The sequence below is a fragment of the Pelodiscus sinensis genome, chromosome 21, assembly GCF_052426305.1.
Source record: "Pelodiscus sinensis isolate ZL-2025 chromosome 21, ASM5242630v1, whole genome shotgun sequence".
NCBI lineage: Eukaryota > Metazoa > Chordata > Testudines > Trionychidae > Pelodiscus > Pelodiscus sinensis.
This window is the reverse complement of record NC_143072.1, coordinates 22,061,968-22,075,312: the sequence shown is the minus strand read 5'-3', so window position 1 is coordinate 22,075,312 and position 13,345 is coordinate 22,061,968. Positions and strand designations below refer to the sequence as shown.

The 13,345-nt window shown below is 43.2% G+C and overlaps 1 protein-coding gene across 8 annotated transcripts in view; it reads right to left on the bottom strand.

Moving 5' to 3' along the window:
- The window catches only part of TBX4 (T-box transcription factor 4), a 151,836-nt gene that overhangs the window by 14,864 nt on the left and 123,627 nt on the right, over positions 1-13,345 (bottom strand). For all 8 annotated transcript variants that reach the window (XM_075904729.2, XM_075904730.2, XM_075904736.2 and 5 more), the window contains one exon: positions 2,052-2,204. In XM_075904729.2, coding sequence (XP_075760844.2) covers positions 2,052-2,204 — 153 coding nt within the window. The remainder of the gene's footprint in view (positions 1-2,051; positions 2,205-13,345) is intronic.

Below are 13,345 nucleotides of genomic sequence, written 5' to 3'. Positions count from 1 at the left end.
CCCATTCCTCTCCATGGAGCAGAATCTCTGGGTGTGTCTAGACTACAGGGTTTTGTCGACAAAAGTGGACTTTTGTCAACAAAACTAAACCTGCGTCTCACTGCCGCTGAGTTTTGTCGACATAACATCAACAGAACTCAGCAGTTTTGTCGACGGCTGTAAACCTCATTGTACGAGGAATAACGCCTTTTGTCGACAGAGCTCTGTCTACAGAAGGCATTATTGCATCTACACTATCCTTTGTGTCCACACTGTCATGGCAACAAAGCGGCTTGCTTTGTCGACAGAACTGGATGTAGTCTAGACGCTCTTTGCCGACAGAAGCTTTGTCGACAGTACCTGTTGACAAAACTTCTGTCGACAAAAGCCTGTAGTCTAGACGTACCCTCTGTGTCCAGGGCTCCTGCTCCTCCCATCCCTGCCCCTCAGACCTGTACACAGACACAGCAGCTCTGTAGAAGGGCAGGGGGTGTCCAGCCATGCCAGAAGGGAGGTATGAGGGGGCAGCTGGATTCTCATGTTTTATTCTGTTACATCAGGGGTGGGGAACCTCAGGCCCGGGGGCCAGATGCAGAGTCCAGGGGCCTAGGAGTCTGGCCTTCAAAAGGCAAAATAAAATTCCTGCTCCTATGAGGAAACGATTTAACGAGCCCAAAGGTGGGCAGGAATTTCACGTATACTTGGGGTATTCTACTTTCATCTGACATGGAAGGGAGGTGTCTCTCGCTTGACATCTAGTGCCAATTTCCCATTCACTGACATGAGTGAGCAGCCTCCAGAAGCCATGAGAGCTGGCGTTTCCACGGCAACTTTCCTCCAAGGAGCTCAAGCGTTCAGTAAAACTCACTGAAGCCTAATGGAGGTGATAAGTGTCATCATCCCTATTTAACAGGGACAATATAATACAGAAGCAGCAAAGTAGAACCAAGGAGTCTGAATTCCCCAGCCCTAGAAGCTCTGTCTACCGCTGCTTCCCAATAACTCTTAGCGAGGGCTACTGCAAAGATACTTGGGAAGATGGCCGCTGACCTACTACTACAGTGTTGTCTCTCTGGCCTGATAGTGCTGGTGGTTACAATGCTCCCTAAGTCTCAAAATCTGTTGCCTCCTTCCCCTTTGTTTTGTTGGCCTCGTTGGGAGAGGAGACCGCCTCAAACACCCAGCTGTGTGTCTGCCCCAGTGTTCTTCCCCCAGCAGCACCGCCTCCACCTGAGTGACAAAAGCCACAAGCCCCACTAGACATGCGTTCCTGGCGCTGCAGGAAATCAGTTTGAACTAACTTGTTGGGCACAGCAGGAGCATGTGGGTAAGAATATGATCCCCACCACTCAACTAAGAGCTGTCTCTGGACAGCCTCAGCTTACACTGCCATCTCTAGGGGCTAAATACAAGGAGCGGAGTGACAGAGGAAAAGAATGTGTATTTCAGACGGGCCCACTCCAAATTTTGCCTCTCCCTGACTGCTCCAATCCCATCCCAAAAAAGTTGCACCCGATTTCCAAAACCAAATCATCTAATATATGACAATCCATTGAATTTAGCTCCTAGAATTTTATATCTCCCTCCCCTCCAAACAAAAAACACACCTCCTCTCAAATCCCTAACCGGGTTCTAAGCTGCACTTTTATGGTCACATTCCTTGTATGTCTCACTAAATATATACATGTAATTACTTTCCACTGCAGATTTATGAGCAAGCTTTACTAGTCATTATTAGATCTGCTTGCTGTTGTGAATGACATTTGAGCGTTTATGAGCTTTTTCAGGTTCATTTGTTACTATACAAATGGAGATTGCCAAGATATTTTTACCCAGTGCATCTTTCATGCATCTCCTGAGTTGCCTCCTTTGCCTCTCCAGTGTTGCTAGCCAATCATTGTGCCTTAGACAGGAACATCTTGTCTTTAAAGAATACCTTTCCTGCTGTAGAATTGCCTCATTAAACCCTCATCCTCAAAGCACAGTGCCCATACTGAACAGATCGATTCATTTCAGTCGTCTGTGGAGGGCTGCAAAAATTACACCCCCCTTTTTGCTGTCCAGCCCCCTACCTTGTGATTCTGATAGGAGGTCACTGATATGAAGGATGTTTCTGGAAACACGTGTGTGCAGAAAGCCGTGTTCTTAGACCCAAAGGCGTTGTTTTCATCTGCTTTCACAATGTGCAGCCTCGGCTGGTATTTATGCATCGAATTAAGGATAATCTGAAAAACATATTTAAAAAATGGTGTTTCTTAAGCCAGTCACCGCCATTCCATTGGAATCACGAAGGGAATCGGCAAATGCAATAAAATATCACTAATAGCTTTCACTGTGGGCTTTGCTTTCAGGGAGGAATAACTATAACAGAGTGCTGGGCCTTCCAGAAACAGACGCTGGAACTACATTACTTAATAACAGCCAGGCCGGGGGTGTCTCAGTGGAACTGCCTGTGGAGCGAAGGACTAAGGAAACATGAGGGCTGCAGCTCCAAACTGAGGTACGTTAACAGAGCTGTATGGGGAATCCCAGGACTTGAGTATCAAGGTTTCCTGCAGATTGGGACTGAGCTAGACTGCCGGAGCTGCATGGAGAAGCTAGCTCAGTATCTATCCTCTATGCTGGTCTCAGTCCATAAGGTCCTCCAGACTGGTCAGACTGAAGGTCCAGCTAGCCCAGCCCAGTATCCTGTCTGCCGACAGTGGCCAATGCCAGGTGCCCCAGAGGGAGTGAACAGAAACAAGTAATCATCACATGATCCCTCTCCTGTCACCCATTCCCAGCATCTGAGAGAGGCCCTGGACACCATGGCTACCCATCCTAACTAACGAGTATCGATTGACCTATCCTCCGTGACTCTATCTAGTTCTTTTTGAACCGTGGACCCCCAGGCCCGTATTGTTAGCCCATTATAGCTTCACATACCTTCTGTTTGCTCGTGTTACAAAAATAAGTGTCTATATTGGCTGCTGCCTTCAGTGTCAAAATATCCCTCCTATATTTTCTCTCTTTAGTGTCAAAATATCCCTCCTATGTTTTCTCCTTTCTCCCCTCCCCTCGACTGTCTTCTTGGTGCCAGGCTTATTCCCCATATCTCCTCCATTCCGCTCTTAATTCTTTGTTGTTGTCCCAGGAATCCCATTTGTCTTTAATGGGAGAGGTCTCCCCCGCACCGCCCGGACTTTTCAAAATCCTTATTCCTTGCCGCAAACATTAGTGCCCAAAGCTGCCTCTGAAGGGCAAGGCACTGGCCTGTTTTTTATGGAGCAACAAAAGATGCTGGCTCCATTCCTTTTGGGGTCTGCTGGGTTGGTTAGCAAACCGTTTCGACTTTGGGTGTGTCTAGACTACATGCCTCCTTCGACGGAGGCATGTAGATTAGCCAGATCGGAAGAGGGAAATGAAGCCGCGATTAAAATAATCGCGGCTTCATTTAAATTTAAATGGCTGCCCCGATCTGCCGATCAGCTGTTTGTCGGCAGATCGGGGCAGTCTGGACGCGATGCCCCGACAAAGAAGCCTTTCTTCATCGACACAGGTAAACCTGGTTTCACGAGGCTTACCTGTGTCGATGAAGAAAGGCTTCTTTGTCGGGGCATCGCGTCCAGACTCCCCCGATCTGCCGACAAACAGCTGATCGGCAGATCGGGGCAGCCATTTAAATTTAAATGAAGCCGCGATTATTTTAATCGCGGCTTCATTTCCCTCTTCCGATCTCGCTAATCTACATGCCTCCGTCGAAGGAGGCATGTAGTCTAGACACACCCTTTGTGCCCTTCAGTACTAACTCCTGCAGCAAAAGTCACAGATTCTGCATTTCAGACAAAGCAGCAGCTTCCGTAAGGCAGCATCGCCGCTTGAAAGTCTCCTCATCTGGCTGCACATAACTCTGCCCACAGTAGCCGGCTGCATCATATACCATTTAAATGTAATTTTTACTGTTGACATTTTCCAGACAACCTTCCCTTTTCCCCGCCTCAGTGCGGAAGAATGAGGAATTTTTGGCATTTTATCAGGTTTGCATCATTTCTCTTAACGGTTTTGCTGCTGTTAGGTTGCAGGGCTTAGCAGAGAGAGGGCCAGCGCATTGTCTGGTTTGTAGTCTTTTCTGGCCATTCAGGAATCAACCTTTGGAAACACACGTCCACAGATAAGTCTGGGCAGAGATCTGATGTTTTCAGAAAAAGGAGCTTTTTATTTATTAGTCATCAGAGATGAGCCTAAGCCTCAAAATCCAGTTTAGATCTGAATTTTCCCTAGATCCAGAGTGTCCTGACTCAAAGACTCCCAGTCCTGGATATAACAGACCAAAGAACCAATCTGGAACAATCCTGGTTTCTGAAGACACACGTGGGCAAGTCACTTTGTCCCTATGCACTGTGGGTCAGCAGCAGAACCAGGAATAGATTGAGAAACTAGGATTTTTCAAAGGGAAAAACTAGGGATCCAACTCTCATTACATCCGAGTGCACAATTTTTTTGGAGGCTCTTTTGCTGCTGGGTCCTAGTCCAGTACCTTATCCACTTGGCACTGCTACCTACCCTGCTTGAACACAACAAGAACAAAGTCACAGTCATGCTCATATTTCTCTTTTGTAGACCCTGAGATATTCAGTATTCAGAGTTTGAACCCAGACGGATAATTTACAGAGCCTCTGAAGGATACCATTGTGATGCAAACCTGCCTAGAGGTTAATTTCTGAACACAAACTCCACTAGTGAGTAAGGTGTCCCACCTCTCTTAGGAGGGTTTGTACTTTTGTCCCTTGCTGCACCAGTCTGAAAATTCAGAGGAAAATGCACAGACTTTAGAGTGCAGAGAATAGGAAAGGAAACAGCTTTAGATTCACCAGATCAAAGCAGAATGGTGATCCCTTAATGTGAGGTGTCATGAATATATAAGAGAAAGACAGAGGATGGAGGTTAACCTGAGTTAGTCAGCATCCATGGATCTGAGTGAGAAATAGCTTTCAGCAGAGAGCAGAAACACAGAGAATCCATCAATCCAGAAGGAAAATTTGCCATTTTCTTGATGGGAAAAAAAACAGGTTTTTTTTCATGGCCAAAGGATAAATTACACCTGCAAAAAACTGCCCATTGTGTTTGCCAAAAAGCCGAGGCTAGAGAAATTTTTCATGCTCTTTTCTCTTTCGCTCTCTTGTTTTATGATTATGGCACCACTGAAAAATACATTGAGTCATAACTCTAGCTGTAAGCACATTTATTAAATACCATCTCTTGTGTTCTTATGCAACAAGATACGTTATTACAGAGTTCCCAGAGGTGTGTCATATTGAATTATAAGGTACTACTAGAAAAGTGGGTGTTTAAGGTCAATGACTGTCTCACCAGAACGTGAATTCGGTTAACTCTCCCCCTTGAAACCACGCATTTTTAAACCAGTCTATTGATGCTTGTATTTCCATCTTTACCATCTCCGGTATCGACATGATGCTAGAATCTAACAAGAATTTACAAGAGTGCTGAATAATCCACCAGTTGAGAGGTCTGATTTGGCTTTATGCCTCTTGTTTCTTTATAATACTTGTGGTATTGTCAAATGTTTTAAAGCCTGAGATTTGGTTCTGACATGCCAAATTTCCAACTAGTGCCTCTTGTGGTTAAAGGAAGACCGCCACAAATAGGATATGACACCATGAGGTAGAATAGTCAACAGTTGAAATTATAGACCAAAAAAAAAGAAAAGAAAATCTGACACTGCTGACATGTCAAGAGCCTCTGCCTCCTCTTTGAATGACTTTTGGGATGCATCATTTCTTTCCTCATAAAAAAAAGTATCTACAAAAGTCGGGAGTTTAGCATGCAGGTCACATTTGCACACACACAAATATTCCTTACTTGTATTTGACCTAGGTAATATGAGCCCTCCTTGCCTCCCCCCAAAAATCCCTTAAGGATGACAAACTGTGCATGTGAAAATGTAGGGCCTGCCTCTAAAAGCAGTTAGCATGTGGTAAGGATTCCTCACTCTAGTCTGATTTGCGCCTACTGTGAGGGGTGCCGGATCAGTTTGTATAGTGGGGTGCTGAGAACCAAACTGAAAACCCTGTACATAATGGAAACCACTTCAAGCGAGGGAGTGCTGCAGCACCCCACACACACCTAGGGTTGCCAGATGTCCGGTTTTCACCCGGACAGTCCAGTATTTGTGGACCGTTTGGTTAAAAAAAAAACAGAAAATACCGGACATGTAAAATGTCCGTTATTTTCTGTTTTTCTCAGATGGAAGGCTGGCGGAGACATTCTTCCCCTGCCACATCTGGTGGAGGCGGGGGGAGCGTGTGGAATTTTTTTTTTTGCTCATCAAGTTTGGTCTTCCATTTTTTTTCTCAACAACTTCGGTCCCTGCTTTTTTGTTTTGGTCCCTGTTTTTGGGGTTTTTTGCTCAACAACTTTGGTCCCCTGCTTTTTTTTCTCCTCCATGTTCGGGATTTTTTGTGAAAGTATCTGGCAACCCTATCCACACCCCAAGTTCCAGCACCTCTGCCTACCGTCTGTGTGGATTCTGCTACAATGCACTAAACGTGCTGTACTACGCTTTGGGCTGTCCCCATTCTAAAGTAGGATAGATCAAAGCATGCACCAGCACTTTGTGTACTATAGCAGCATCCCCCCAGACAGTTGGCACACACCAGGCTAGTGTGAGAGCATTCATGATAAGCTGGGGTGTAAATCTAACTGTTTTATGGACAATCCCTTAGGCACCTTAAAACTCATGATATCAGAGACTTCTTTTGAAAACACAATCTTGTATCACTGGCTAAAAATACACACAACTATAGTAAGCAAATGCTATTCCTATTGTGACTGACATCAGTGGAAAAACTAACCTAAACAATCATAGCATGAATAAGACATAATTGAGTTGCTAAGATAAAGCATATGACACTATGCAGGATGCATATTGGAAACATTGTCTGTTCTCAGCTGTAGACAAAGTTAGGATTTTTCTGTCAGAATCCCAACTCACGGTCTTAGTTTGAACAATTCACTTACGAACTCCGTGTCTTAGTTTTCCCAAATGGGGTGGATGATACTGAAATGGTCTTTTTTTTAATTTTCTTTGTCTTACTATTGTGCAGGTAGGTTGTGAGAGTAATGTTTGTAAAATGTAAAATATTATAGTGCATATTTTCTAACATTATTATTGCAGATTATTACACTTTTTATTAAGTGAAATATGAGTTCCTTACCAAAAAAATTGTGTGTGTTTACATTGCTGTCTGGAATTGTTAAAAATACACTGGCAAGAGAGAAATATCGGTAAGCCTATATGAATAAATCATGAGTAAAGCAAGCTGAAAAACAAGAGCTGCCGATTTAACTACAACTAACAGTGCTTCTTAACTAGCATTGCAACATGCTCTGCTACTAACTGTTAAGTGTGTCACACAAATACTAGACTGTTCTCTTATCTCAATTAGATTGGCTGCTATCACTTTGAATTAAATGTCCATTTGTCCCTGAGTAAAAACAGTCCAGCTCACATGGCACATAGTCACACTTAGAAAGTGAAGCGCAATGCTGTATTTGTTGTACTATTTTTTTTTTAAATCAAATTCAGGTTAACTAAAAAGTGAGTAAACTAAAGCCATATGTGGACATGTGATATTAGCCCAATTATGTATCCACAGTGCTTAGTTTAACAGGAGTCTCATTTGCTCAGCATTGGTGAAAAATCATTTTTATTTAGATACCTAAAATTAGTAGATTTTGGTGGGATTTTCAAAGAGATCTATGTGAATAGAGACTTTTCTGGACATAAGAGAGACTCACATAGACCCATGATTGCTTGGAAACTTAGGAAAAGGCAGATGGATATACCGTCTCTGATACACCATTCTTTCAGAAAACAAAATGGCTGACCCTGCTTGCACATGCTGAGCCTTTAGTGATCAAGCCCTCTTATTCAAAGAGTTTTATAGGTACATTTATCACATTCGTATATTTTAATAGAGAATACAGTTATCTATTATCAGTTATCTCCTGGTATAATTCCATTACCACAGTGTATAGTGACTTGGTCCTGCCATGAGGGCAGAAGACTAGACTCGATGACCTCTCCAGGTCCTTTCCAGTTCTGATATTCTATGACTTGTGTTCTTCAGTATGAGACGTATTACCATGGGCAACAGAAAAACGTTTCTGAGTTGTGAAATCCTGCTCAAAATTGGTCACAATCCCAATAACTTTTCTGTAGTTGGGCAATATTTTACAGCCATTTTTTTTCAAAGGCAGTCATTCTTTTACACTTGTGCATAACACCCACAGTGCCAGTGCTTAAGACATGTGCTAAAGTGGGCATTTTACACCCCCATATCAAGACTTGTATCAATTTTTTAGTCTCCTAGCCTAGCATTCAGTGAGCCTTTTGTGACAGACATGTTACCACTCCTAAAAGCAATAGGAGCTTTGGCAAATGTCTTTTTTTTTTACCCTCCCTTGCACTGATCACATGGCTGGCAGCTGGAAATTAAACTTTAAAGTGGCTTAATTAAACAATCAGTTTCTTGCATTCGCTAATCAGCAACAAATGGCAAAACCCACATGGCCTCATTTGCTCCATTCCTTTTATTTTCTCCAAAAAAACATGGCTTTGGGGCCTCACTCTGTAAGATACAGAGTAGAATCATGACCAACACTTGAAGGTGTTTGGAACTTTGTAGGACTGGGCCTTTCAAGTGAGTGCTAAAGAATATATGGGGCCTGCTCACTGTAATGCAAACGTTCTCTCAAATCACTGCAGAATGTAATAACTTTCACATGACAGTTTGGGAGTTGATTTAAGAGAGCTTGCTGTTTCTCCAGGATATCATGTATCGTGTGATGGCGGGGTTGTCATGGCAATTAGCCTTTTTATATTGAATAGTAAATAGCTATGCAAAAGCCGCATAATTTTATGGTTGGGCCCTGGGGATCATGCAATGAATGTCAAATCTTTCATTTTAATGTGTTTTCTTCCCTTTCTTCCTTCTCTTTCAAATGAATGAGAATTCGCGCAAAGGAGGGACCTGTTCTTCCATGGTTCTGTCCACTTAAGTTGGGTCTCAAACAGGTATGGAATAAAAATGATCCTTTTCATTTGTGCACAAAAGTCCCCGTGTCTTAACAAATCAGAGCGGGTCAGGCACAGACCACAAAAAATGGGCCCTAGCTCTGTACCCAACTTAGCATCTCTCAAGGGAAAGTTAGTATTTATGCCTCTCTCTTGCTCTCCCTAACCTGAGTGCCTCCCAGGAATGATAAAAAGTTGGTGGCCTCTGGATTTGGAAGTAACTAGGGATGGAGCATGAGTAGCTCTCCAGGGCTGTGTCTACACTGGCACGATCTTGCGCCAAAACAGCTGCTCTTGTGCAAAAACTTGCCGCCTGTCTACACTGGCCGTGTGTTCTTGTGCAAGTAAACTGACATTCTACTGTATAAAATCAGGGCTTCTTGCGCAAGAACTATGATGCTCCCACTCAGGAATAAGCCCTCTTGTGCAACTGTTCTTGCGCAAGGTGTCAAGAGCATCTTGAGAAATGCTGATATGCCTGGCTATTCATAGGCTCCAGAAGATGCTCAGCACTTCTCCAGAGCGATTCGAACACCTCCTAGCCTCTGGCCGATTGTGAATCTTGGTTCCCTCAAGATGCCCAGCTACTGCTCAGAATATAAACCAGATGCAATTGTAGCAAAAGCAATCTACTTCAAGCCGCCGCATACCAACTGGAAATTAAATACTATTCACCGTGGGACAGGTGCAGTCTCTACTGATCTTGAGCCTGCGGACCAGAAGTATACTGAAGCAAAGTGTTTGCAGAAAACTCTATCTTCCGATTTTAAATGAATAAATCCCTAAAATGAACTAAACCAGCTCTCAATTTAGTCATTAAAAGAGCTTTTTAATTACATGAAAATCTAAAATAAATTCTTCAGAATGGAAACCAAGGACAAATGGCTATTATAATAGCACAAGCATGTAGAGACAAAATCAGACAGGCTAGGGTACAAAATGAAGTATGCCTAGCAAGAGACATAAAAGGCAATAAAGAAGAGGTTCTTGAAATGTATTAGGAGCAAGAAGAAGATGGAGGAAAGTGAAAGCCCTCTTAGCAAGGAAGGAGAGCAAATAACTGATGACATCAACAAGGCTGGGACATTTAATGTTTATTATGCTTCATTCTGTAGTTAAAAAAAAAGATAATGGAGATAGATATTCAGCACAACAGGGATGGAATGCACACTAAAATAGGGGAAGAACAGGTTAAAGAATATGTAGAGAAGTTAATCGTAGTTCAGTCGGTAGCGCCTGATAAAACTCATCCTGGGGTATGTAAGGAATCAGCTGAAACAATCTGAAAGGTTAGAAATTATCTTTGAGAACTCATGAAGGATGGTGAGGTCCTAGAAGGCTAGAGAAGGGCACATATAATATCTATCTTTAAATGGGGAACAAAGAAGACCTTAAGGATTATGCCTAATGTTAATATCTAGAAAGATACCGGAATAAATCATTAAACAGTCAATTTCATAGAATCATAGAATACTAGGACTGGAAGGGACCTTGAGAGGTCAACGAGTCCAGTCCCCTGGCCTCATGGAAGGACCCAGTACTGTCTAGACCATCCCTGATAGACATTTATCTAACCTACTCTTAAATATCTCCTGAAATAGAGATTCCACGGTCTCCCTAGGCAATTTATTCCAGTGTTTAACCACCCTGACTGTTAGGAACTTTTTCCTAATGTCCAATCTAAGCCTCCCTCGCTACAGTTTAAGCCTATTGCTTCTTGTTCTATCCTCAGAGGCCAGAAAGTACGCACCTAGAGGCTGATTAGAAATTTGTTAAGAACTCCTGACATAAAATTTCCTCTTCAACTCATCTGATGAAGTGGGTTTTACCCACGAAAGCTCCTGATATAATTAATTAGTCTCTGAGGGTATGTCTATACTACCCTCCTAGTTCGAAATAGGAGGGTAATGTAGGCATACCGCACTTGCAAATGAAGCCCGGGATTTGAATTTCCCGGGCTTCATTTGCATAAGCGGGGAGCCGCCATTTTTAAAACCCCGCTGGTTCGAACCCCGTGCAGCGCGGCTACATGGGGCTCGAACTAGGTAGTTCGAACTAGGATTCCTATTCCGTGGAATGAGGTGTACCGGTAGTTCGGAATAGGAATCCTAGTTCGAACTACCTAGTTCGAGCCCCGTGTAGACGCGCTGCACGGGGTTCGAACCAGCGGGGTTTTAAAAATGGCGGCTCCCCGCTTATGCAAATGAAGCCCGGGAAATTCAAATCCCGGGCTTCATTTGCAAGCGCGGTATGCCTACATTACCCCGCTAGTTCGAACTAGGGGGGTAGTGTAGACATACCCTGAGGTGCCCCAAGTCTGCTCATTGTTTGTAAAGTTACAGACTAACATGGCTAACCCTCTGAGACTGTTATAAAAAAGGACTGTGAGCAGTTGTTCTCCCAGTCCACTGAAAGTAGGACAAGTAAGGGGCTTAATTTGCAACAAGGGAAATTTAGGTTAGTTATCAGGAAAAAAGTTCTAAGGGTCATTAAGCTCGGAAGCAGGCTTCCAAAGGAGGTTATGGAATCCCTGTCATTAGATGTTTCTAAGAACAGTTGGACAAATGCCTATCAGGGATGCTCTAGGTTTACTTGGTCCTGCCTTTGGCACAAGGGACTGGACTAAATGTTCCCTGAAGTCCCTTTCAGCCCTACATGTCTATGATTTTTGTGAAGGTTCTAGTTTTAGGGAACTCCCCCCTGGTCTGAACCCTCATGCCTCCAATAACAGCACTGAGCATTGTTGCCACTGCATATACACTACATGTTTCCACACAAGGTTTTATAGTCCATATTTAAGTGCTATAAAAAAGCATCACCTGTTGCCTGCTTTACATCTTAAACATGTGGTCCCCAACCGCCCTTTTTTCTTTTGTTCAGATCTTTCAAAGGCCTCTTTCCTTCCCTGGCCTGCTGTAGACCTCACAGTTATTTTTAAATGTCCCTGAAAGGTAAGCTGGGATAAAATATACTCCAGCATAAAAAGCAACTGTCTTATGGGATCCATATGCTCTGAGAGTAGAGCCCTAATGCAAAGGAAATTATAGCTGAATCATGAGAGTGCTGTCTATTCCACATGGCTCAAGCCCTGAATTCTTCCGTGCTGGTTCCGGAGCAAGCAGAAATGGAGGAGAGACCTGATGAGATATGTGATCTGACAATTGACAGAGAGGGAAAAAGAAAGTGGAAAACCTTGGGGAAAGGTCCAGTATGAAAGCAAACAATTGGTTTTTTCCTTCCAGAGGGGTCAAATCCAGAGGTCCTCATTCAGTCCTTATTCCTATGCAAATTGTGTATCTTATTTTGAAATAGCTTATTTTGTAATTTGGAGCTGTCTACACAGAGCCAAATTTTGAAATAAACCACTATTTTGAAACCGCATGGAATGAGGTTTACAAGGACATCAGAATAGCAAGTCTGAAATAACAGGCTTGCTGTTAAGATGAGGGATAGCTATTTTGCGATACTGTTGTATCCCAAAATAGTGCTTCAATGTAGACGTAGCCAAACAGAGCAAATGCGGAAGTCCATATTCAGGCAAATTTCCCACTGGAGTACATGACTAGAATTTGGCCTTATGTTACTAATAGGAGCAAATCTTAACATCTTTCACTCATTACTTATTCAGGCAAACTTCCCATTGAAGACTGAATGAAGAGCTTCGGGATCTGATTCTATGTTAAGAAAAAAAACTTCCTTAGATTGAATTAAACCAACATTGTGACCACAAAAACACCTAAAACATCAGATCTAAATCCTCATCCCAACCCATATAATTTAAACTCAACCAGGAATCACACAAGCCATTGCTTAGCCATGTAAATAAATGTCATGTTATCATCTATTCATCTTGATAGGTCTCATACAGTAAGCTGTTTTTCATAGGCACAAAGCAGACAATATAAAAGCTTTTATCATTCAATATCTCTGCACTCCTGGGGATCTGGTCAGTTTCAACACAAAAAAAGGAGCTGAAAATTAAATCTCTGAGGGTATGTCTACACTACCCCGCTAATTCGAACTAGCGGGGTAATGTAGGCATACCGCACTTGCAAATGAAGCCCGGGATTTGAATTTCCTGGGCTTCATTTGCATAAGCCGGGCGCCGCCATTTTTAAATCCTGGCTAGTTCGAACCCCGTGCCGTGTGGCTACACGCGGCACGGAGTAGCTAGTTCAGATTAGGCTTCCTAATCCGAACTAGCTGTACTCCTCATTCCACGTGTCTACCAGCCAGGCAGTACGCAACTACACAGTAGAGAGGAGGGGGGTGGGAACGGGGCCGAGGCAG